This window comes from Phalacrocorax carbo, chromosome 3 (assembly GCF_963921805.1).
Source record: "Phalacrocorax carbo chromosome 3, bPhaCar2.1, whole genome shotgun sequence".
In the NCBI taxonomy this organism is placed as follows: domain Eukaryota; kingdom Metazoa; phylum Chordata; class Aves; order Suliformes; family Phalacrocoracidae; genus Phalacrocorax; species Phalacrocorax carbo.
Genome location: NC_087515.1, coordinates 122,878,127 through 122,903,703, shown reverse-complemented (window position 1 = coordinate 122,903,703; position 25,577 = coordinate 122,878,127). Strand labels below are relative to the sequence as shown.

Sequence of the window (25,577 nt, the reverse complement as noted above, 5' to 3'; positions counted from 1 at the left end):
GCTTCGGCATTCAGACAGGAAAAGCTTTAAACTTTTTACATACGGGGCTTTGGGCAGAGATCAGCTTCTGTCTTCCCAGGCTTTCATGCCCCTTGTTCAAACTGCACTGCTCTGTGCCTAATCCCCAAGGGACGGGGACTGCTCTAGCACTGCAGCTCGGCATGTAGCTGTTGCTAACGCAGCTTTTGTTAAACCAGATGTGGATCAATTCATCTGTCTCAGAAGTCTGTGCAGCTGTTTGACACAGGGATGCAGTCTGGGGCTCCCGAGGCACTGCTGTCAATGACAGCACCCCATAAAGCAACCACACCCCACACATGTTCTCAGAATCTTGAGGTCTCAGTAATGATATATATTTTAAATGTAGATAATGGGCGAAATTGCGTATGTGACTGTACCTGCACTGTCGGTTTCCTGGCAGAGGGTAGCGTTGGTGACAGACTACATTTCCCAGGAGCCTGTTGCGCAGGGGTCCCTTGTGTCACTGCACAAGGACCTCGCAGCTCTGCAGGAGGCACTCGGGCTGCTGCCATTCCTGGTGCTGGCGCTGGAGAAACATGACCTTCAGCAATTTGTCTCCTAAACGACCCTGAGCAGAGCTGCACTAGGGTCTGCTCTTGCTCCAGACCCTCGCAGGGTGGCTGGTAGCCTTCTTTCATGTTAGACGCTAGATGTCACCTGCAGAAGAAGAGAAGAGCTTACCTCTTCCAGAGAGATGGCCCCGAGCCAGCAAATTCGCTCTGTCAGCCTGTGCAGCGGCTGTGGCAGAACTAGGTACAACTCACCATGATTTTCCGAGAGGGAAGGGGATCAAAATTTATTTACGGGGGGCAGGGGGAACTTCGGTCCCTGGATGCCTCGTTCCTCGATGTTCAGTCTGGCTTTTCTGCTCCAGGAAATCTGTTTGTTCCACTCTGCTCATTGTGACTTTTCAATAATTTAAGCCTTGCAAGTGTTTCATGCCACCTGACTGCGGCTGGAGGGAGGGGTTTTTCAGGTCGAAATTTCTTGCCTCACAGACTGAAGGGCTGCAGTCATAAACACAGAGCAGTTGTGACTAATTTTAAGCTTTGCGCTTGCTGGGTTTCTGGAAGAAGACTAAAGAGGCAGGATGATTTGTTGCCTAAGTTAGTAGCAAGGGGCTGACTTATTCAGGAATTTGCTTTTCATAGTTAATGCAGGTTAATAAAAGTAAAATCAAATCTTACATTTCTGGTTCCAGTGGAGATGTCTGTAAAAATGGAGTACAGTAAACTGTTTGCTGAGTTGCAGGAAAGAGGCACCCTGGCATCTGTAGCACTACTTTGTGGTCAGTTAACTTATCTGGAATATTTCTCCGCATATTCTATATAGTTTCTACAAGCTCTTACAGGCAAATCTGTCACATTGCTCTAATGATTTGTTACTTCTTAATCTTTGCTAATCTTTAACCATGAGTACCAAACAATGCACAAATAGACTGTAAATCTGCTGAGGCTTTGAGCGGTGCCTGCATTCCTCTAGTACCTCAGAGTCCTGCTCTGGAAGGACCCTGTAGTCCCACGTGTGTCGCAGAGGTATCGGACCAAAGACAGCCCCTGCTCCTGGGCACTCACCGCCTGAGGCGGGCTGGGAAGGTCCATCACCCAGTGAGACACTCCCAGCCTGGAACTGAAATTAGGGGCAGCAAATACATACCCATACTGTTTCAGGAGCAGCCCTGGGGAGCCGAGATCGAGTTGGGCCACCTTCACTGGCCACCAGTTATTTCAGCGACAGAAATAACAGGCTAAACGTGATTTTTGCGTCTGTATCAGAAAACCAGCATGTTTTAGGGTGGTTCGTAGGATAGATGCTCACATGCACGTGTGTCTGCGTTATGATGGCCACTGTGGGGTTGTTCCTGACTGTAATGTGTGCTGCCACTATGCTGGGCAGAACTGGAGGGGCCACACGCTCGATAACAGATTTGACTGATTTTTATTCAGGAGGAGTAACTGGAACAGGATTTTTAATCCAGAGTCTCTTAGAAAGTATGCGTATTGCATAAAAAGTCTGCAAAAAGAAATAAGGGTGAAAGGCTTGGTGTTTGACAAGAACGGATTTTGGTTACTTATGCCCAGAGCCACTTTTACAGACCTGGACATGACTCTCCTGTTCTCCACGAATCGCCTGCACCCCCGTTGGGTACGGTCCCTGCTGCCTGCTGGTGCCTGCACAGCACCCTTGGCCGCCTGGCAGAGGGGACCGGGGCGCAGATGGCACCAGCGTGGTAGGTTTCCCCGCAGCTGCACCCGTAGCCACATTTGTTCCCTGCTCTTTCTCTTCAGTGACATTTCCCCTGGATCTCACGAAAACTCGGCTGCAGGTCCAAGGTGAAGCTGCCGTTCGTCGCAACGGAGCTGCCGCCGGCCAGGCAGTCCCTTATCGTGGCATGCTGCGCACCGCGGCTGGCATCGTGCAAGAGGAGGGCTTACGAAAGCTCTGGCAAGGAGCCACGCCGGCTGTCTACCGCCACATAGGTGAGTATCTGCTCGTGATGGGACAAGTCTGGGTCCTGCCTTCTGTGGCCAACAGCCTTTTGGAGTGAGCTTGATGTACCTTGCTGTACTCTAAGTATATCTGCGAGGACTTCTTCAGTTTATCCTGCAATCACACTTCAAAATATATGGGATTCTGGTTCAATCCCTTCTCTTTCCTCTCTTGCCTGTTCCTTCACAGCCTTACTCTGGCTTCTGGGAAAAAAAAGAAATAATATCCCTGTGGCCTTTGCAGGGTCTTCAGCGCAAGCAAGCACTCAGAGTCCTCAGAACAATAAATATATTTTATTTGAAGGAAATAGGGACAGGCTGGGGAAAAAAAGGTTGCAAGTGCTAGGATGAAGAAACGCATTAGCGGTTTGGCCCCAGGTAACAGCTTTCTGTGTTTTATTTGGAAATATGGTGACAGCAACAAACCTCAAAAGCACTTGTGGGAGGTTTTGCGCTTGGCACCAGCTGAGAGGGAAGCAACGCGGCCGCGTGTCCCTAGCACGTGAGCGTAAGTTGTGCTGCCTCCTGGCAGATGTATGGCTCAGCCAGAGAGATTCTCCGGTGCTAAAAAGTTTTGGTTCTGCCATTGCTACCAGGCGGCCCCCATTTGGATCACGAACATGAGAGCAGTGACCAGCGACCCAGGCAAGCTCCAGAGTGTTTTACAACCAACCTCTTGACCTCTAGAAATGGCAGACCCAAGAACTGTCTCCTGCTTTCATTTTCCACAGTGTACTCTGGGGTTCGGATGGTTGCATATGAACATCTCCGTGACTCCGTGCTTGGCAGGTCTGAGGATGAAAGCTTTCCTTTCTGGTAATGTTGTATATTTACGCTTTTGCCTATTTGGGGATTGTCTTCACTGTAGGAGCGCTGCACCTCCAAAAGCTCTCTTTTCCTCCTGGCTCACCTATCCTGAAGAGAGTAAATATAAAGCAGGGGTCTAAGCACTGATACGGACTTTCTCATTTTAGTTTCAGGGCAGTTATCTTTTCATTCAGCTGGGAGCTGAGAAATATTGAAATAAGTTTCTCAGAGGCTTAACTAGGACCATGATTACTCTAATAAGGATACTCTACTAAAGAGATGGAGAAACATGATAAACCGCATCAACACGAGCAGCTGTCCTGGGCTGGCAGGAATTCACCTGGATGAGAGTGGAGTCAGGGCAGCTTTACCATGACTCAAGGTCTGTGATGTAGTGGCAGCTTTCATTGCCGTGTGGGCCAGGGGATGTTGGGAAGTGCAGGTGAGCCGCGGCTGACTGTACAGCTGTGTGTGACAGCTGTCAGAGAAGCCGTGAGCTATTGTACAAACCTGACACCGGCGTGAGTCACTGTGACTAATCCTACAGCTGCCTGGGTAATGCAAACCAAGGGTTTAGCTGAGCCAAGCTAGACTTGCAGCTTGTGCTCTGCTCAGCTCTGAGGTCACCCAAGAGCTTGATTAGCTCCACATGGGATGAGGACACATTTCCAAAGGTATGATGGACATGTCAAATGTCCTCTGGAGCTTTGCAAGAAAGAAGTGAGGTGGGGTACAGCTCATATTTCCAGCTGCTGGAGGGATGGGTCCCATTACGTGTTGTTCAGCAGCAGCCAGTATGGCAACGTTTTGCTGTTTTGCTGCTTGCTGTACTGCCTGGGTAAGAAATTAGTTTATCATTGGATTATTAACAGGGAGCATAAGAATAGGCAGGCTTGCTGATTCTGGTGGTGTATTTTAGCCCAATAGATGGAAATTTCCAGATTGTGAAGGAAAAGACACTATTTTGTTCCTGCGTCTATGGCAGATGTCAACCTAAGTTAAATCTGTGCATCTTCCTGAGGAGATGAATGATCCCTACAAACAGCAAACCCGAAGTCTTTGTTTGGCAACTTCAATGCAGCAACAGTCAAATATCACTTAATCCCTTTTTTGAAAATGCAAACAGTATATAGCTACAGAATTGTCTCTTTGCCTGTGGGGAACGAAGGAGATTCTTCTGCAATTTTTGCATAATTTGGTAATTTCTAATTGTCAAATCCTTATTCTTAAAATGAAGTTGTGTACTTTCATAATCATATACAGTATCATACCCAATCAAGTATTTTACTCCAAAATCAAATCTTGGGTCCAAAATGTAACTGTTTATAGGATGGGATTTATAAAATCTAATACAAAGTACTTGTTACGCCTGATGCTACAGGAAAGGGGAACTAGGGATAATACTGCAATTTCTGGTTCTACTAAAATAAGCAGAACCAGAAAATTAACACAACTCATCTAGCAGCAATGGGAGATAAAGAAAAGTTTTATGTATCAGCAAGAAGTTTAGAGTTTCAGACTGGCATTCAGTTATTATAATATATCGCTTACTTGTGTACCTTGCCATCCTGCCTTTAAAACTTAAGTGAAGAGCATAATGTAGCCTGGAGAGGAAGCAGAGCATCTTGGTGATGTATAATAAATTGGGGTTTTTTCCCCAGGTAAGTTTTAAACCTTTCTTAAAATTGAGAGAAATATTGTAGACTACCTTAACACCTTAACTACCTGCAGTCGCCACAATTATAACCTTAACTTTGGCTGTTAATATAAGAAATAACCCATTCATACTTATTTCACCTGGGTCATGCTGCCCAACTCTTCAGCTCAAGCACTGAGATTTGTAAAGATTCTCAGTGTGTTCTGGAGCACATTTTCTTTCCCTGTTTCGTAGGAAAGCTGTAGTTGGAGGCATGTCTGCGGGTGCCATTGGACAGTTTTTCGCCAGCCCGACTGATCTGGTGAAGGTGCAGATGCAGATGGAAGGAAAAAGGAAGCTGGAAGGAAAGCCGTTACGGTCGGTTCCTCTCAAAGCTGGTAGTTTTTCCCTGGTAATGATTACTCTTTGGCTGAGGGTGTGGTTGCCTCTGTTCTCTGCCACCCCAACTCCCCAGCTGCTCGGAGCCCTTTCAGGGGGAAGAGCAGTGCCTGGGAGGCATCTGATGGCTCTGGGCTGTGGAGAGGGTGAGGCATCCAAGGCTTCCTCCTTATTCCATTTATACTCGCCTTCCTTATTCTGATGTATTGGTCCCAGAGAGACCACAAACCCTAATCCATCCTACATGTGCAGCACATCCATGACAGTGCTCTGCCGGGGGGAGGGTAGGATGCTTTCTGAAGGGAAGATGGAAGGAAGGATGGGGGAAATGGCTTGTGCAGGATGCACGGGCACAGGGAAGGGCTGGGTCGCCTGCAGACAGCAGGGCTCGAGGCCCTCCTGCAGATACCAGGACACACCGCTCTTTGCATCTGAAACTGCTGGCATCCTTTGGTGTCTCGTACATTGAGCATTGCAGCCCAGCTGTGGGATCAAAGTGTTGTCTGCCATTAGCAACCAGATTGCTGCTTACCGAGGCAAACAGTACGTCTGGTAAAATATCGTGGCATGAAAGTCAAAGATGGACCCGAAAATGGATCAAAAAATGGATCTGGTGGGCCAGATCCTCGCAGGTATAAAATGCCTTTTCTCTGTGAGGACTGGTGCAGCGAAGTGCTGGAATATGCAAAGATTTCTCCATAGCTGGGCTCTCTACTTACTAGTTGCATATTGATTTCAGGTTTCGAGGAGTGCACCACGCATTTATGAAGATCCTGTCCGAAGGAGGAATACGGGGGCTTTGGGCTGGATGGGTGCCAAATGTGCAGAGAGCTGCTCTGGTGAACATGGGAGGTAAATTTCATAACTTGGTCTGCAGTGCTTAAGGCCACGTCTAAGCTTTAAGGAGAGTTTGGCTGCTTCCCTGGTCTTTGTTTCTTGGTTATCTACACTGGGGATCTGTTTGAAGTGCACTGCAGGTGACTTCTGCCTTGAACGTTTTGTTCCTGTGGAAATCAAGTTGCTTAAAAATAAGTTTGTGCTGGAGCCTGAGGGATGGTAAGCTGGGAGCTGAGGGGTCCCACAACGAGCAGAGAAAGGACCTCGCTAGCCACAACCCAGCTCCCTGCTGCCCAGGCAAGGTGAGCAGGGCAGAGCCAGCAAAGGCAGCCACGTTCCACCAAGGTCCACATGCTCAGGAAAGCATGTGGTGATGAGGCAGGTCTGAGGCCAAGCCAGGAAGCTGGGCCAGAATCAGGTCTGGTGAGGGTCACCAGGATCAGACACAGCTCAGTGATCACCAGCAGGTCCATGGTGGTAAGAAAGGTCCTGGGTCAAGCTAGGGAGATAGTCCGAGGATCAGCATCCAGATCAGCACGGTCCACAGCCCCAGGCATGGTGTGATGGAGCTGCAGACAGGTACACCTACAGTGTAGTTCAGGCAGGGGCTGAGGGTTATAAGGTGAAGTAGCTGCATGAGTGCTTGGCTGATCCAAGAAGTACTCACTCCTTCCACATATAGATAGAGCTTTCCTTTGTGTCTCCAAAACTGCAAGGATACATTGGACGGTCTTTGCTCTCCTTCCTGAGGTTATGTTTGTAAAGTAAGGAGGGAGATGTCTTTGGAACCAAAAGACACCGCCTGTGGATGCCCACCATAAACACTTGCTCTGTGTTTGGTGGTACATACATTATTGCCTTGGCAATTTTTTATTTTGCATGCTTAAATTTCTTTGGCATGACAGCTACTAATTTCTACGTCACTTAGCACAGGGATGTTAGCAGCATGACCAAAATATATCTCTGAAGATAGAAAATCAGAGGTGGTGTATGCTTACAGCTTGCTAAGCAGCAGTACAGGAATCACTGGACAGATAACATTTGCAGCAGGAGCTGTTAAATGAGGGCTATAGAATGATTAACTAAGGTATGTATGTCCATACACAACGTTAATGTGCAGTCTCGGCATGTAAACGTAAACAAGCAAACTCTTACAAGTGGAGAATGATCTCCACTGGGTATGTTTGGGCTGTAAAGCACTACAAAGAGCTGGGAGGGCCATCCTGGTTAGTGGGCTGGGCTTCTGAGTTTTACGGTCAGGACATTGGAAATGTAATGCAGATCTACTGTCTTTCATTCAGATGCCCAGATGCTGTAACTCCTGTCTGTTTTCAGAACACTATATAAGTTCCATGACATAATCTACCTTTTTTGTCTAATGTTTCTAACATAACACTTGCACAGAGGTAGAAGAGGTAGAACCATCCTTATTGTGATGTTTCTGGGTTTGATTAATGAGGTATTTTGCAGAATTTTCCATTTGGGATCCATCCTATCATTTGTAGGGTAAAACAGAGAGACGGTAGTAGAATACAGCACACACTCACGTGTCTAACAACAGAACCCAGATGTCACAACCGCCATCAGAAACCAGGGGCAGAGTGCTGGCAAATGGGAGGGGCTGCAATGGGAATTCAGGTCTTGCCAAGCCTCCATCCTATGTCAGTAATGAACAGCGCAGGCACCATTTACTTCTGACAATGCTGTTTTTTCTATTACCTTGACAGATCTGACCACTTATGACACAGTGAAACACTTCTTGCTTCTGAACACGCCGCTTGTGGACAATTGTGTGACTCACAGCATTGCCAGGTGCGTATTCCCCATTACCCCTTTTCCACTGGGGAGCATTTCCAGCCTTGCTGTCTTGATCTGTGCCTCTATGCCAGCAGAAGCCCCTGTTCTTTGGTTGCGATACTGCTGATATAATGCACCTTTATAACTTTTTTTTTTGCTTGAGAGAACGTCTTTGTACAAAAGACACAAGACAGAGGATGCAACCATTGCTACAAAATTGCCCTCACTAAAGTGCCTTGCTGATGCATTTAAACACCTCGCACATCTGTAAGAGCACAGGAACCTCCACTTTTCTAGAATTACTACTATTTTATCTAACCTAGTTTTAATTTTAGCAAACCATAACAATAAGCAATATAAATTCTGCAGAACAACCTATTTTACTCCTTAAATTATGAATAAATCTGCTTTATATAAACAATATCATAAGTTGCCTCAGGGTCCTTTATCCCTGCCTCAGATCTGCACATAGAGGTGAGGGAAGCTGGCACTGGGAAGACATCTGAGCAAGAGCAATACTAGCAAGCCTCCTCCCAAATCAAGTTTTTGTTAAGTTATGAGGTATTACTCATGATTTTATGATAACTGTTTTAATATATCATTAGAACTTCAACCATGATGCTTAAGCTGTCATCATAAATCTTACTTTCCTCTTTATATATCTGTTGCTGTTCACAGTTGCTGTTCTGGCCTGGTAGCTGCTGTTCTGGGAACTCCTGCTGATGTGGTCAAAACCCGGATAATGAACCAGCCGAGAGATAAGCAGGGAAGGTACAGACGCTTGAGACTGACTTTTCAGTAGAAAAATGAAACCCTGAGTCTCACTGATTTCACTGGGAGTCAAGTGCTAAGTCTCTAATTTCCTCTTCATCCTTCTGAAGATCATTTTATTTAGTTTTGCATGCCCGGGGGGTTTGTTGTGACGACCCCTAAGCATACCCAGTTACGTCGTGGATTTCAGTTCTGATGAGACTCCAGTGAGCTTACAAAAGAGCTCTTGCTTGTACAAATTTATCAGATACAGATTATTCTCCGGGGGGTGTGGGATTTTTTAAAATTGCGTATTTGTAATGTTAACAGTATTTGTTCTCCTTGCACATTGCTAGAGGTCTGCTGTATAAGTCTTCCGTGGACTGCTTGATTCAAACTGTACAGGGTGAAGGGTTTATGTCTCTATACAAAGGCTTTATACCAACCTGGATGCGAATGGTAAGTGCCTTTTAACTCTCTCTGCAAGACAGTTAACAATGTGGCTTTAAAATGTTCTTTCTGTGTCAAAAATTTTTCCAAAACTATTTGGGTCTCTTGATTTAATTGCAGTTAGCATAGCTGAATGTAGTGGATGACACAGCTGCCTGCAGTGTCACTTCCCCCATGTTGCCTCTTGCACCTCTTTAGTTTGGAAAATGCTGTCCTGTTTAATTGCTAGTGATTTTCCTTGCCTTTTTTTACCATTGCAGGCTCCCTCCTTTCTCCCTTCCTCAACTCTCCTTTGTTCTCTTCTTGCTCCCAGCCCTGGACTCCCTTTGCATCCCTCTTCCTTTCATTCCTCCTCTCCTGATCCCAGAATTGCTTTACTACTGTTCCATCCCAGATCTCACTTTTGCCTCTCTTGCGTTCAGGCTAGTGGCTTTCTCCTGCATACTGCCGGGCCGTTAAAGCTACATCTGTACAACTAAGCCAAGCAGCAGTTGGAGCCTGGGAACTGGAACTTGGTGGTCTAGGCTGTTTGGGCAAGGGACAATTCCCAATAGCAAATTTAGATGTGACCACTTTTTTTTTTTTTTTTTTTTAAGTCTATGGCTATGTCTAGACCGGCCAGCTGGCTTTGAGGTCTTGACACTGTTTAACTTACCAGATTGAACACCAAGATCAAAGGCAAAAGCCTCCCTTCTCTAATTTAACTGAGCACAACTGTGGTCGCGGCCACTGGTGACAGCAGTTATAGGAAGGTTCTGCTCAGCTGCTCAGTCCCTGTGTCTCTGAGCTGGAGCACATTCAGTAATGATGGGGTCTTTGCCAGTTTACTACTAAGCAAAAAATTTCCACGGAGCATATGCCAACTTAGATTTCCCAAAGGCTTGTAATTTGGGGAATGTTTACCAGGTGTTTCAGAGGAGCAGGAAAAGGTGTTTCCTAGGCACAAGGCAGCCTTTTGTCAAACACCAATCTGTTCCTCCCCCCAAAAAATCAGAGCACCTCAAGTAAATGGCAGCAGGATATAAATTTTATGTGAGGAGAACTGTGTAATTTTCTCAATAAGGATTTAGAACAAGTAAACCCTTGAAAAATTATTTTAAAAGCATTCAACCTGAAGTAGCCGCCAAGTATGAAACATTTCAGGTCAAGCATTTATGAGTAGGCAGGCTGAAAATAAAAGGTTTTAGGGGTCTTGTGAAGGACTGAGTAGCCCTAATCATATGCAACACTATGATTTTTATATGAAAGACATAATATGAGATCAGGCTTAAGGATATGATTTTTAAAAGGAGACAGTTTAATCTAATGGGTTTAATTATTGGGTCACTTCTATTTTCAGCCTCTAACTTCAGCGTTTATTTTCACAGGCTCCTTGGTCACTGGTATTCTGGCTTACGTATGAACAAATCAGAAGGATCTGTGGAGTTAGTTCTTTTTAAAATTGTGAAAGCACTTCAATATTCACAAAACAAAGAAGAAGCAGAAAGCTGAATTCTCATTTCACAAGGCATCCCGACCCCACAGGGAACTAACACATTTAGGAGATTGGCAGTAGGATCACATGTGTAAGTTGCTGCCCCAAATCCAGCCCTTACTGTTTAGGAGTATCCATGCCTTAAGGACACTATTTCTTTGTCAGACTGCTATATGAAATTTAAGTTATCCACAGGACAAAATTGCCACAATAATGCTTCAACTGGCAGCCAACATCAGCTTTCTGAAACCATAAACAGAGGTTAAAAAAAAATCTACCAAGCAAGTAGAATATAATACTGTTTGCTTGTTTGATAGAGTTTGATAGAGCTGGTTCCTTCTGTTAAGGACGAGAGCAGGTTGAACAACGCAGCACTGAACATCTTCTGTGGCTAAGCAGCCCATAAAATTTGGGAATTTTTGTTATTGTTACATTTGCACACACATAAAGAACTACCTCTCATTAGTTCGATGCCTCAGCAAACCAAGTCTGTAGCACTAGGAACTGAAAAAGATTAAAGCAGTTTACCTGATTTCAAATTTGCTTTGCACAGAAGATGGAAGGGGTTGTGCTCCTCTTACTTCCTGGAGACACCCCGACCTCTTCACTCAACCATTTCAGTAGTAACCATGAGTGAAATGCAGTCCTGTACCCAGTACATCAGAAGCCTAGTTTGCTCTGCCCCTCTTGAAGTACTGCTGTCCATACCTGTCTACACATGCTGCCCATAGCACCGAGTTGAGCTACTTGCCCTTTGAGGGTCCCCATGCCAACATGGCAGACCGGACATTACGATACCACTTTTCCATGGAAATACACACGCTGCCCATGAAAAAGTAATGTTATATTCCAACATTTTGTGTTTTTGAAGCAGAGTAATTTATTTCATTTTTAAACCTAAATCCTTCTAGATTTCATAGGAAAGGAGACGGCTGCTGTTTCTCACTAGCCTTATCTTTGGCAATCAGGAGGCAAAAATGCAGTATAAAAGCAATCATAATGTAGACAGAAGAAAGCTGGCTTTGATTTAGCAATATCTGGTAATTAAATGACCATACAAGACTTAGTCCTCTGAGTAAGTACTCAGGATTTCTTCTAGACTAGTCTTTGCAACTAGTATCTTCAATGTGCCAACTTCTGATTAAATACAGTTTGGGCATTTTCTTGGCTTGCACTTGTACTTTTTGATTGTGTTGTAGATCTGTTGTGGCCACATGCATTTGGTGTGTGATTCCAGTCTGGAAAAATTCATCTCACTGTTATTAGGGGGGTCAGAAGTTTTTGTTCAGAAATATGTTATTTTTCTAGTTGTCAGCCTGAGAAATTAATCTAAGTTCTTTCCTTCTTGCATACCATCACCCATGGTTATAAACCATCAGTCAAAGCTGCTTCTTCAGTTCCATCCCAAGTAGTCCTGTCTTGGATAACCCTGATGATGGATGTGCAGAAGTACCTGACCTACTGAGTTTAAAAACGTAATTTTAGAAGTCTTGTAGTGAAAACTGTTCTAACTTAACAAAGCTTTTTTTTTTGGGGGGGGGGGGGGGGCATGAAACACTAAAGAGACTCGTAACAGTGCTGATTTCTAGTATTTTATATTAAAAAATAAATAATTTGAATAGGAAAACTTGCTACTTCCTGCATTACTTCTTAGTGTTTTGTAATTCCAAATTTTTCAAGCAGAAGTTTCTACCCTGTGAAGCACTTGGCCATATTCATTTACTTACCAGCTTCTGTTTCAGAAGCCAAGAATCAGCCCAAGGATGGCACTATGGCTTTGCTGGACTCTCCTGTAGCCTAAGAAAGGCTTGCTGAATTCCAGGGCCTTCCTCTTCCTCACACCTCCACTTCTGACTATTGTCCCTAAAGGCTGGAAGGCAGCAAAAGGTCCGCCTGGAAAAAGGGGGGCAAAACCAGAGAGTAACCACACGCTTGTAGAGCTGAACGGACGAAAGGGAGCAGCGTGACAGCCCACCCGATCTGGAGCAGGCCACCAGAGCACCCACATTTGCTGCTGCCCAAGACCCTCAGAGGTGGTCCTCGTCTGCGGCTGCCCCATCCATAGCCAGGATAGCCCCGGATGCTGCTGTCCCTCAGGCCGGTGTCACCCTCCTGCCCGTGCCGCAGATGGCTGAGCCAGCCCGGGCTCGGCGGAGGCAGGTGTCCTGTGCCACGGGGCGGCCTCGGATGGAGGCAGCAGACCGGGTAGGGACAGGCGGAGGGAGGCGACGGGGAGGGAGAAGACAGGGGGAAGGAGGCCTGCACCTCAGGGCTGAAGCAGCCTGAGGCAGGATTGCGTCAGGGCCCCGCTGCCGGCGGAGAGGCGGCCCCTCAGGTGTCCCTGCCCCGCCGGAAGGCTGGCTGCGGCCGGGGAGGGCCGTCGGACGGGGGCTGCCCCCGGCGCCCGCCCGCTGACTGCAGCCGCTGGCGGCGGCCTCGCACCCCGCCTGCCGCCTCAGGGACCGCCGCCGCGTCAGCGACCGCCCCACCCCGCCCTCACACTGCCCTCCACGCTGGCCAATAGCCGCCAAGCCCTGCGTGCACGCCCCGCCCCGGGTCCCGCTCTGGCCAATGGAGGCTAAGAGGGCTCGGAGGGCTCTCCCCTCGTCCCTCCTCCCCGCCGTGCCGCTGCCATACGGCCTGCGTGGAGCGCTCCACCGCGGGCGAGGGCAGAGCCAGTGGGCTCTGGGCTGAACCCTGCGGTTCCAGCGTGCCCCGCCGATAATCCTCCTCCTTGTGGCGCCTCCGAGCCTCCGAGCAGTCTCCATGTAGCCGGCCCGGCCCGATGTATTAGCCCGTTCCGCCTCTCTTATGCGCCCTTACCCCCCCTTCCCCCCGCCGCGGGGAGGAAAATGGACTCGACCATTCGGGCAGCCGCATAACTGTTCCCCGCGGGTCACGCGCTCGGCGCGTGTCCTATGAGGGCGGGTGGCCATTTAGGCCTCCTGAGGAGGGCGAGGGTGGCGGCGGCGGCGGCAGCCGCAGCCTGAGCTGTGAGAAAGGGATGCTCAGCCCTGGTGCTTCCGTGGCCCTGCGGGTCTGTGCGGTGGGCCTGCGCCCAGAGGTGCCTGTCATACGGCTGTGGGGGCTGCTGGGGGAGCGCAGCGCTGACTACATCCGCCTTCGCCATGAGATCCAGGCAGCTGTGGGGCCACGGCTGGCGGCTGTCCCAGGTCCCAGTGGGCCAGTGGCTGGTGGGGCTGAGCTGTGCACTGGAGAGCTGGGTCTGGTGGAGGTGGTTGGGCTCTGGTACCGCTGCTGTGTGGTGAGTCGCTGTGGCCAGGACTACCGTGTTTTCCTGCTTGATGAGGGCTGCACGGTGGTCACGTCTGCCTATTACCTGGCGCGAGGCCGCAAGGAGCTCTTCCACCTGCCACCGGAGGTGCTGGGCTGTATTGTGTCTGATGTCATGCCTGCTGGAGGCCCCAGGGTAGCAGCCTGTGGGGATGCTCCATTCTCCACTTGGACAGTGGAGGCTATGGAGTTTCTCAGCCATCTGCATGGCAAAGAAGTGTCAGGCCTGGTGCAGGAGGTGATGACACCACAGCTCATAGTGCTTGAGCTGCCCCAGCTTGCAGCCCAAATGCATCACCTGGGCTTGGCCAGGCAGGTCTCTCCCAGTTGGTTCTTTCAGGTGCTCAGGTGCTGCTTATCTTATGGTCACTTAAGGAACCAGCTCAAACTGCAGCCTCCAGCATGCTCCCTTGTAACTTCTGCAGCACCACAGCTTCTCCATGCTTTGCTCTCATGTCACCCTGTGTCACCTGCCTTGGATTACTTCTACCCACGGCTTCAGCCAGATGTGACAGTGCCTGTCCTAGTGACCCACGTCTCTGACCCACATCTCATCTACTGCCAGTTGCAGAGCCTGTCCCAGGAAATCCATTGCCTTTCTGATACCATGCGCCATGCTTATGACCGGTGGGAGCAGGACTTACTACCCAAAGTGGGCTCACCCTGTGCTGCCCGTGGCATAGATGGCCAGTGGTACCGTGCGCTCCTGCTGGAGCTTATTGCTGGGGAGCAGGACCAGCAAGTGGCTCTGGTGATCTTTGTGGACTATGGCAGGAAGGAGACTGTGACCAGAGCTAACCTGCGCCATTTGCCTGTTGAGTGTTTTCGCATGCCTGTGGTGACTTACCCGTGTGCTCTTCAAGGTATCTCAGATGGGGGTTGTAGCTGGTCCCCATCGCAGATTGATAAGCTGAAAGCATTGGTGCTAGGCAAAGGAGTGAGTGCTCACATCAAAGCCTTTAACTCCTTCGAGCATCTCTATTATGTGAGCCTGTATGGGGAAAACAACATCAACTTGAACCATCTTTTTGGGGTGCAAGCTTGCTGTCTGGTGAATAGCCATATGCAGGTCAGCCAAACTGAGGCTCAGGAGCAGGTGGAAGTAGAAGGATCCACAGCTGAAGAGCTGGAACTGCCACCAGGGACACCTCTTGATGCTTTAATGCACAGAGATTTGGCTTCTGCTCCTGTAGTTGGTGTGCGTCTGAAGTTGGGTGTGTTCCATGATGTGCGGGTCTCCCACCTCCGAGACCCATCCGAGTTCTGGCTGCAGCTCCATGAGCATCGTCGGCTCCTCGGGCAGCTGAGGCAGAGCATGTGGAATTTTTACTCCCACGCCACGAAGCTGGATGGTGCTGGTTGGGACTTACAGCCTGGAACCCTTTGTTGTGCCAGTGGGACCGAGGGTGCCTTTTATCGAGCAGTGATCACCAGGGTACTGGACAGTGGGTTAGAATTACACCTGATGGACAGAGGCAATATGGAAACTGTAGATCGGTGTGCTGTAAAGGAGCTGCTCCCTCAGTTCAGGGAACTACCTGCTTTAGCTCTGAAGTGTTGTTTGGCAGGTATCTCTGCTCTGAGTGGGAGTTGGAGTGATGCATCACTGTCTGCCTTCAGAGAGATTGTACTGAACAAGGGACTAAAGGTTCATTTTTTGAGTGTGCAGGGTGACAAATACATGGTTGAAATTTTTGACCCGTCCCAATTAGGAGAGAAAAGTGTAAGTAAACTCATGGCCCAGGGAGGGTATGCTGAATACCGGAGGTGTGAAATACCTGAGACTCTCGAGAAATTGTCTGATAAGGCTGTGAGCCAGACTTCTTCCCCAGCATGTGCTGGGGAGGAAAAGCAAATAAATGCAGAGAAGAGGCTCAGAGAAGAATCTGATCTAGAGAGAAGTAATACAGCACTTAATCCTTATGCAGCTGTGATGGTCAGAAAGCACCCTGTTGCTGTTATTCACAAGTCTAAAAGTAGTGAATCTCTGTCTGCTCAGAAGAATGAGGGTCAGGAAAACCTGCCTATCTCTTTGAGACAGAATTATGTGGAAATGAAGCCAGGTTTCTCTTATGGAGGTCAGTTAGAAGTGGGAAGTACGGTTAATGTCATTGTGTCATATGTTGAAAATCCTAGTTATTTTTGGTGTCAGTTAAGTAGAAATTGCCGTGACCTTAAGGTGTTAATGGCTGAAATCCAGGATTATTGTAAAAATTCATCCCCCCTGTATGCTTGGCCAGATTCTGTATGTTTAGCCCAGTACTCAGAGGATGAAAAATGGTACAGGGCTTTAATTATTAGTGAAGTTACTTCTGCAGAAAAAGTAGAAGTCATATATGTTGACTATGGCAACAGAGAGCTGGTTTCTCTAAGAAACCTCCGTGCAACTACTGAACACTTTCTTAAGTTAGAGGCTCAGGCTTTCAGGTGCAGCCTTTACAACTTAATCCAACCAAATGGTCAGGATCCTTTTGCTTGGGATGAAAAAGCAATTAAGATTTTTCAGGAGTTTGTTGATACTTCATCTCACTTAGAACTGAAGTGTACAATATTTGCTTTGGCTTCGATAAACAGTAAGGAGCTATTTAACGTTGTAGATTTAATGACACCTTTTCAGAGTGCTTGCCAGTTTCTGACCAAGAGAAGTGTGGCCAGACCTGTATCTCCTCAAAAGCCTCTAGTATCCTCAGTTCAGCTTCATTCTTACTATTATTCTATGCACGGTATCAAAATTGGGAATGAGGAAGATGTTTATATTACGCATGTTGAGGATCCGTGGACATTTTACTGCCAACTTGAAAGATGTGCAGGTGTTTTAGCACAGCTTACCAATAACATCAGTCGCCTAAGTGAAACAATAACCAGCTTAGAAACCTCGCAAAAGTCTGGGAGCTTGTGCCTAGCAAAGTATACTGACAATCACTGGTACAGGGGAATAATTATTAAAAGAACTCCTAATACAGAAGTCTTCTTTGTGGATTTTGGGAACACAGAGACAGTAGAGAAAGATCATATGCTTCCTTTACCCAGTGATGCTTGTGATGTCTTGCTTTTGCCAATGCAGGCCATAAAGTGTTCCTTATCTGATATATCTAATGTTCCCAAAGAAGCTACAACATGGTTTAAGCAAGCTGTCCTAGAAAGGCAATTAAAAGCAATAGTAGTAGCAAAGGAATCTGATGGTAAATTGTTGATTGAGTTGTTTGATGGTAATACTCAAATTAATGCAAAACTGAAGGAGTTAAGCTTAATAAACAGTACAGGAGTGTGTAAGCGTGTAGCAAATGAAACTTTGTGCTCTAGAAATATAGATGTGAGTGAGAGCAATGAGACTGCAGAGTGCCCTTTAAATGCAGGTAGGCCTCTTGAAAGAAAAAAATGCAGATCAGAAGCCCAGGGAGGAGGGGGAAGTAGCAAAAGGCACTTCAAAGAAGATGTAAACATTTTCCATCCTACTACAGAGGGAGATCTGGCGGCTGGATTACTAGAATCTGATGAAATGCTTAGCAGTAAGAAGGATGCTTCTCTGTTAAATAAAGTGGGGGAGGAGTCTCTGCTCTCCATCCAGATGAATACACAGTCAGATATTAAATCTGATGCTGAAGGCAGATGTATAACGCTTAAAAATGTATCTGATCTCCTGCAGCAGAAGATAGTGCCAGCTCTTAAAGTGTTAGTGTATGTGTCTCATGTAAACAATCCGTCAGATTTTTATGTTCAACTGGAAAGTGATGAGGCTCAGCTTAACAGCATTTCGGAATGCTTAAACAATAGGACACAAGCAAAGAACCCTTGTGGACAACTCTTCCAAGCAGGAGACTTAATCTGTGCTGTTTATTCAGAAGACTCTCTGTGGTATCGAGCTGTAGTAAAAGAGAAGACTTCTGACAATTTGATAAGTATACAATATATTGATTATGGTAATACTTCAGTAATTAATGTTGATCAAGCAGACAGACTCCCTGAAAACTTGTTATCTATTCCAGCAATAAGCATTCACTGCTTCCTAGGCGGACTTAAATGCAAAAAAAATACAGACTGGGCAGAGAAAGCAGTGCTTTACTTCACCAGAAGAACAAGTGAAGTTCTACTAACGTGTGAATTTGTAGAGAAGTTTGAGGATAAATGGGAAGTTATTCTCAGTGACCATCAAGGTATAATAACAGTGGATTTAGCTGATGAAAATCTTGCAACTAGGGAAAGATCTTGTTCAACAGAAACACTTGAGAGAGAGGACAGTGATATGGTAACTGTGTGTGAGCCTTTGCCTTCTCAGGCACAAAATGAAATTTCCAGTGTAACCGATTGTAAATCACTTATCTGGAAGTTTCCAGAGGCAGGTCAGACTGTAAAAATTTATGTCACAGTGGCAAATGGTCCAGAATATTTTTGGAGTCACAGTGTGGATACAGATGATCTGAGCTACATAGAGGAAAAAATAGAGGAAGCTGAAAACCTTGGACTAAACTCTTTTAATACAAGATATGCAGTCATTCAAAATGGTGATATTTGTCTAGCAAAATATAGTCAAGATGGAAAGTTCTACAGAGCTAAAGTCAGCAGTGTAAAAGGTGACACTGTAGTTGTTAGACATGTGGATTACGGAAGTGAGGAAGCCGTTAGCATGGAGATGGTCAGACAGATTCCATGTGAATTGCTCAAAGTACCTAATCAAGCATTTGCTTGCTGTTTGTCAGGTTTCAATCCCTCAGAGGGCTCATGGCTTACTGAAGCAAAAGATAAGTTTTATGACATGACCAAAGACCTCTTATTAGAAGCTGAAGTAATAGAAACTTGGGAAGATAAAGCTTTTGAAGTCCCTCTGTCCGTTGTCAAACTGGAAGCTTCTGGCAAGAGTATTAATGAAGAGATGAAGTCTTTTTGGAAGGCTAATAAAGGAACTGGTAGTAACACTTTCTCAAACCTTGAGAACCCTTTAAAGGAAAACAGATGTTCAAACAATGATATTGGTCTTTGTCTCAAAAGAGAAACTACTCCTGTTTGTGGATTAGCTCAAGAAGAAAGTGAAAGTGCTTTACTTTGTTCCAAACCTTTCCTGGGTGTAACTTCTAGGTGTTCAAACCCTGTAGAAGCAAATGTGTCAGTGGGAGCCATTGAGTATATGTCTGGGAAGGCTGATGATGGATGTGAAACAGCTGAGCATGAGAGCAACTTTGATAAAGAGATACCTCTATCTGAAGGAGAGAGTGATAACAATGTATTACTAGAACTATCAAGAAGCTGCAGTTTGCATGTTTTAGGGAGTGAAATAAAAGCTGCAGAACAAGAGTTATCTGAAGTACCGTTCCGAGAGGATGCTGAGCTGAAAGCAGAACTGACAGGCAGTGTTTCAGCAGCCAGCCTTTTCCTAGGAAACAAACAAAAAGAACTGCAAAGATTGCTGGCACTCCAGGTGCAGTCATCTTCCAGTGATGAAATGGGGACAGCAGTAGAACTGGATCAATTACAAATGCAGTCTTCGTATGATGATCTAAAAGAGTTCATGCTGGAGCTAGAGGCACTTCCAGTGCAGTCCTTTGGCAAAGAAACAAAGGAAGCTCTGGAAACAGTGTCACTTGAAATGCAGACAGCTTTGGGCGGTAAAGCAAGAGTGAAAGTGTCAGAACAGGGATTGTTTGAGCTGCCGGTTGTGAGTGAGGAGACAGGGGAGTTGGCAGCTTTGAAATTCCTTGAAGTCTTACCATCACTTAATGAGAAAGACAACTTGGTGCCTTCAGTTAGCGATGGTCAGAAGACAGCAGAGCTGACTCCATCTGATGTTCAGCTTGCTTTGGGAGAGGATGCAAAGAAACTGGAACTGAATTTGTCTGGAGTTCATAAAGCAGAAGCTATGCAAGAAGATTGGATAGAAGTAGAGCCTTTTGCCCTAAGGCGGCCTTCATCTGGTGGTAGACCTGAGAAACAGCTGGACCTGAAGACCCATGACATGCTGTCAATGCTAGGTGCTGAAATTGAGCAGCTTCTGGAACTGGTGCTGCCTGATGTGGAGCCATCCCAGGAGGATAGGGAGGAGGACTTGTTAGGGTTGGAACACGGTGCACTGCGAAGTTCTGCAAATAGTGGAAGTCAACTGTCTTTTCTTAGAAAAGACTTAACGACTCAGAGGCCTGTTTACGCTGTAAAATCACGTGACTGCAAAGTTGAGAAACATAAGGAGTGGCAGAAGAAGAAAGATGACTGTTATGTGGAAGAATGGATGAAACAAGACTTGAATGACTCATTTAAAGAACGTGGAAAATCACATGTGCAGTCTTCAGGGTGTAAGCCCGGAGATGAAGGAATAGAAGAAAAGCAGAATAAGAACTTGCCTGACTGCGGTGCAGGTAGAGTATCTGATTTTAAGGAGTTAAACAATCAAAATGCTGTGCACATTGAAACGTGAGAATAACTTTTTTTTGTACAAACATGATTTTTATTCCCTAATAAGTTACTATATTAGTGTTAATGTCAGTATGCTTTAATGGGTTATGGACATCAGGCTAAGTGGAATATCTCATGCATTAGGTGACAGTCTAATGGCATCTAATCTTACTTTGAGAGGTTAATCATTTTTATGATTGGAAATGTATTTCTGAACAAGAAATGTATTTTCAAGACAGGTCACAATGACAGATTTTTAATTTTCAAATACTTATTAAGCACAAGTACTTTGGAGGGGACAGGGGAGTGTGGAAGGAGGGCTGTGAGGCATTTGAGTTTTTTGGAGGGGTTATTTTTGTGTTTTGTGTGTTTTCCCCTTTTCTTCCTCCGTCATTGATACATCGTCATTTTTGTAGAACACAATGAGTATACTTGTAATCTGAAGGGCTTCGCTGTTGGTTCCAAATGTGTGGTGTGGACCTCTCTAAAATGGTGCGAGGCTCGCATTTTGGAGGTATCTGAAAAAGGTACCAGGGTAAGTTTGAATAATCTGTCTGCATTCTTAAGATTCGGTCCTTCTTTGGTCTTCCTCCAAACTTTGAATATTTTACAGAAGTCTGTTACAGAATTTAAGACTTAGTATTGCAAAGGCTGGTTCTGGACTTAAAGACTACATAGAAACAGCAGTGTCTCAAACCAAGTGGATGCTGTATGTCAGCACTTAATATTCCCTTCACCTCTTATTACCCTGCGTTGACTAGGAAGACTGAAGGATCTGGCTCCAGTTTGAGATAGAACCACACACATGAGTATGTATCTGGTCTGCAAGTTAATGTTCTGCTATGGAGCTGTGTTATCATTAATAGCTCATGAAATTTGGCATTATTTAATAATGTTTTGATGAATTAGTGCTAGAACAGTAGAAACTTGGGAAGAAACTTAAATTATACTGTGATTAATGAATACACAGCCATTCCTACTTCAGTGAAAAGCGTACTGAATTAGTGGTTGGTGGGAGTTACCTTTAGCAGTAGATTATAATCTAATGGGCTGATCAAGATCTACTGCTGTTTAAGCTATGGGATAAATGAGAAGCCTTCCTGCAGTTCAGGGGGAGTGTGTGTATATCTACACATATGCACAGATATTATACTTACATAAAAGGGTCTTTAAGTTGTAATTTAAGGTTGCAAATCCAAAAGATAATTTCATAAAAGTAACCTCTTTGAATATTGAATGGCTGAGATTGTGGAAGCCAGCTTTTTTGCTAGTAGATTCCTTAGGTATCTACAGCTAACCTCGGCTGTATTCAGATGAGCGTCAGGTATGTGTTGATAGCCCTATTTATCAGTTTCCTACTAGTTCTGGTCTAGTAGGTGTTTTCCAGCCTTCCTTTCTCATACCATACTCCAGCTAGAAGCCCAGGAGATCCTTGAGCAGACTCAGTAGTGATATTCAGCTTTATTAGAGGTTAACTTGCTCTTCCTTGCAAGATCCAGACTGAAAGCCTTCTGAAAGGCAGGAAGTTCTCAATTTTTTTTTCCTACTACTATGTCTTATTTGCTGAGTGTATTCTCAGGATCCACTGCGGTGCTAGATGTGATTTGACCCTGTCTGTACAGGTCTTGAATCTCTCCAGTGGTGATGAGGAGATTGTGGACCCCGTGAATGTCTGGAACGGTATTCCTGACTGGGCTCGCAGATCATCTGAGGTATGGCAGTGTGGTGGAGGCCTGGGCAGGACAGTACTGATTTTTAGAAAGGGTGCTCTGATTTTACTTGTGATTCTTCCTGTGTCATCATGAGAGTAGGAAGGCAAAGTATCATTAATCTAAATCTGTGCATTCATGCCAACTGCTAGAAACACAGTATTTTTCTTTAAGACATCGTATTGTCCTTCCTTCTCTAATAGATCTCTATGGAGACTATAGAAATTTGTATAAATCTATTATACAACTGACACTATATAAATAGTTCACATAAATTGATTTATATAAATTGTCAGCTATTTGGCCTGAGGACTGTGAATTTAGTCTGGGAATAGATTAATGGAAACAGCTCAAAGGAAGAAATGTTACTGGAAGATTACTATTAATCAAGAACTGTAGGAGAATGCTGATGATATGTGGCTTTTGACAGCTCATGCTAATAAAGAATGGAACTAACTGGTAAATCATGAAAAATACTTCTGTTACAAAGTATTAGGAAATGATAGAAGGTTTTCACCAGTGTTCTTCACGAAGTACCAAAGAATGAAAACCTCACGTCTGGAACCCAAAACTCAGGCATCAGCCATGCTACTGGCAATAACAGAATGAATTTTCAGTTCATTCTTCACATGCAGTTTTCGCATCAGAGCAAAAAGTGGTCAGAAGACTCCTATAGTGAGTTAGAAGGGGGGAAAACAGTGATAAATAAGAGTCCAGCAGTGCTGATGTAAAAAGTTAGTCTGGTATTCAAGGAAGCACCTCAGTGGAAAACTATCTTGGCAGTAGTGCCAGCTCCCTGACGGAATCCCCTTCTGTTCAGGCAATAACCCCTGCAATAGAAGACTCGCAGTCCTTACCAGCAGAGTCCTTACTTCAAGGTAAGTCTACCTGAAACCTCCCAAAGATGTTGTGCACTCAGTGTTTGGATGCTTTATAATTTTCTAGAAAATGCTTTATTTTAGAAAATACGGTTGAAACACTTCTTTTGAGCTTCAATACTGTGGTTGTAATTTTCTTAGTAGCATTAGCTTATGTACTGTCAGTTTAATGGTGAATACATGCAATGAAAGCTGCTACTCTGTCTTGATTAGAAATCAGTTTAGTATTTATTCATTCAGCCTAGTGGAATGAGCCTCCTGAGGCAAGGTGAGTGACTGCTAGGCAGACTCTACTAGGCATTGTAGTTTGGGATTTGAATGCCCCAATCCCTTAACAGATCTTGATCTATGAATCTAAACCCATAACGACACCATCTTAGTTGTTGTAGGGACAGTTTGTGAATAGTGCGTGTAGTTCTTTATTGTTACTTAAAAATTTTGAAGTCTTACTGGTGAACACCTGTGTACCAAAGAAAATAGTACAGGTTCTTTTTCATTATCTATTTCTATAATCTATGGGATCAGAGTGGTTCTGGTTGAAAGGGGTCTTTGGAGGCGCTCAAAGCGGAGTCAAGTAGATCAGGTTGCTTAGGACCTTCCTTTCAGGTCTGGAATCTATCCAAGGATGGAGACTCCAGAACCTCTCTGGGTAACTTGTTCCCATGTTTGACCAGTGGTTTCCTGATGGAGACTGAACTAAGCTTAAGCAGAGATAGCATGGTGTTTTCAGTGATTGAATTGGTAATTGTATTTCAGTAAAATTGTACTGAAAGATGACTGGTTTACGGGTAACAAATAATGAAGCCTGCAAGAGAGATCTTGTTACCTGTTGGGCAAAAAAGTAGTTAAGAGAACTTGATTAAAATGTTAAACTGGTGAATCTACAAATTCTCCCTCAATTGCATCACTCAAATGCAGGATTATTCTTGATCTTGCTATTTCTGTTCCTGATAATACTTTTACAGTTTTTACCACTTCTAGTTTTTTACCCCTCTTTGCTAATTATTATTGTCCAAATTTGCCCACTGTCTGTGTTCTTGAATACTTTTCGTGGTATTGGTGTACCCACCCTCTCAGCAACAGCACAGAAAACAAGATCTAAGGCCATGCAACCACATGGCACAGAACTGGATCTTGCTGCACATGTGGGCTGCCGCCTGGAAAGGCAGCCTCAGGAGAAAGTACCTGATCCACAGGATGCAGAAGCTCCTGCAGTGGCTTATGCAAAGCCCACTGAAGGGTGGAGTGGCTGGAAATCATAACTGAAATCTGGGAGCACTGCTTCCTTCTTCTTGGGCAGTTCCATTGTTTCAACTGTCTTATCCTTATATGATAGCTTTGTGTAAGTGTGGTCTTTTAATATGGTCCAATATATTGATGACACTTAGTCTGAAGCCTTGTAGAGCTGTGACTTCAGATATTAATGCATCTGTACATGTTTCTAGAAACATCTTGATGGGTCTAATCTGTTCTTTTTCCCTGTAGAAAAGCAAACTGACTGCACTTCAGATTTAGCTGAACATCCTCATGTCCTCCAAAGCTCCTGAAACCAAGTGATATGTTCACCACATGAAGCTGAACAAGTACCTGTGTACACAAACGTGTTTTCATGGGAACAAGAATACAAGCAAAGCACTGCCTGTTGTTTCTACCTAACTGAGCAAATGCCTGTCACTACTGTACTTCCCTGTCAAGGAATAGTGCTTGTTGGTAGACTGCTACTGCCAGCTTGGCTTCTTATAGCTGTACTTTCTTTACTTAAGTAAGAATTTGCCTCTTGACTGGCACTTCTTACTGAATGTGTCTGTGCACTAGCTCGTATCTCGCTGTTGGTGGGTGGTTCTTGAACAAAAGTTTCTTGTGAGTTGCTGTATAGGCTACTGTGTTGCACAATACTGCTTTCTGATGTTTGCTTTTTGAAAAGTCGCATTAAGTGTGGGGCTTTTTTTTTTCTAAGAAAGGTTGAGGGTATCTTTTTCTTTGGGGGGGGGAGGTTTTTTCCCAGTAGGGGAACACAGTTGTTTTGGGTTGAAGTCTTGCATTTGGTGCTGTTACAAAGTAATGGAAGAAGCTGGAATAAAATTTTGGCTGGCATATAATGATCAATGTTTCATTAATGACCTGTGTTCTTTCCCTATGCATAAGCGCAAATGCTATGTGCATACCAAGTGTCTTTAACTGTACTACTGCAGCTAGATGTAGCTATGCACATTTTGCAGTTACCCTAAACAGCTCTCTAGAGTACTGTGAGGTATGGTGAATGCTTTGAAACATCACCCAGTCGTGTACAAGACAGAACTTGCACTTATGAGATGGCCTTAATTGCACTAATGAAAGATGAAGCTTTTCCTATAAATATGAAGCAGACCTAGCAGAATGGTTTTGCTGCTGCAGGTGTACAGTACAGTAAGGACTTCTCCTTATAACAGCTGCAGCTTATCTCACCTTTTACTTTCCACCTCATGTGTTCAGAAAGGGTTTCTATTTTCCAGTCCTGTTCCATGCTCCTGTACAGTGTAGGTTCTTCCTCCTCTTCAGAGGCTATGGATTTTTCATGCTGCCATAATGTTTTAGGAACCCAAGATCTCTGACAATGTAATAGTCTGGCTGAGTATGACTGTAGATCTCAAGTGTTAGTGCTCACTGCGTTAACAG

General features: G+C 45.1%; 3 protein-coding genes across 11 annotated transcripts in view; 2 read left to right on the top strand and 1 right to left on the bottom strand.

Annotated features, from left to right (window-relative positions):
- LOC104048382 (24-hydroxycholesterol 7-alpha-hydroxylase) overlaps positions 1-1,602 on the bottom strand; it is a 34,657-nt gene extending 33,055 nt beyond the window's left edge. For 5 of the 8 annotated variants that reach the window (XM_064448180.1, XM_064448176.1, XM_064448179.1 and 2 more), the window contains exons 1-2: positions 826-915; positions 399-678 (exon numbers count right to left, since the gene is read on the bottom strand). In XM_064448180.1, coding sequence (XP_064304250.1) covers positions 399-659 — 261 coding nt within the window. In that variant the 5' untranslated portion in view covers positions 660-678; positions 826-915. Of the gene's footprint in view, positions 1-398; positions 679-825; positions 1,029-1,208 lie in introns of those variants that run through there. The other 3 variants (XM_064448177.1, XM_064448184.1, XM_064448185.1) reach the window with 3 other exon arrangements.
- On the top strand, positions 607-12,194 carry SLC25A27 (solute carrier family 25 member 27). 2 transcript variants are annotated; one of them, XM_009513219.2, is made up of 9 exons: positions 607-774; positions 2,310-2,501; positions 3,242-3,326; positions 5,209-5,331; positions 6,092-6,204; positions 7,917-8,001; positions 8,665-8,757; positions 9,093-9,195; positions 10,554-12,194. In XM_009513219.2, exons 1-9 carry the CDS (start codon positions 672-674, stop codon positions 10,623-10,625), a joined length of 969 nt encoding a protein of 322 aa, XP_009511514.2. In that variant the 5' UTR covers positions 607-671; the 3' UTR covers positions 10,626-12,194. The 2 variants fall into 2 exon arrangements, with proteins under 2 accessions (XP_009511514.2, XP_064304258.1); XM_064448188.1 differs by lacking the exon at positions 607-774 and adding an exon at positions 1,210-1,309.
- Positions 12,195-13,664: 1,470 nt separating this feature from the next.
- On the top strand, positions 13,665-24,906 carry TDRD6 (tudor domain containing 6). Its single transcript, XM_009511404.2, has 5 exons — positions 13,665-20,298; positions 20,752-20,870; positions 21,958-22,047; positions 22,865-22,922; positions 24,408-24,906. The coding sequence occupies exons 1-5, from the start codon at positions 13,665-13,667 to the stop codon at positions 24,467-24,469; spliced, it is 6,963 nt and encodes a 2,320-aa protein (XP_009509699.2). The 3' UTR covers positions 24,470-24,906.
- Positions 24,907-25,577: the final 671 nt, after the last annotated feature.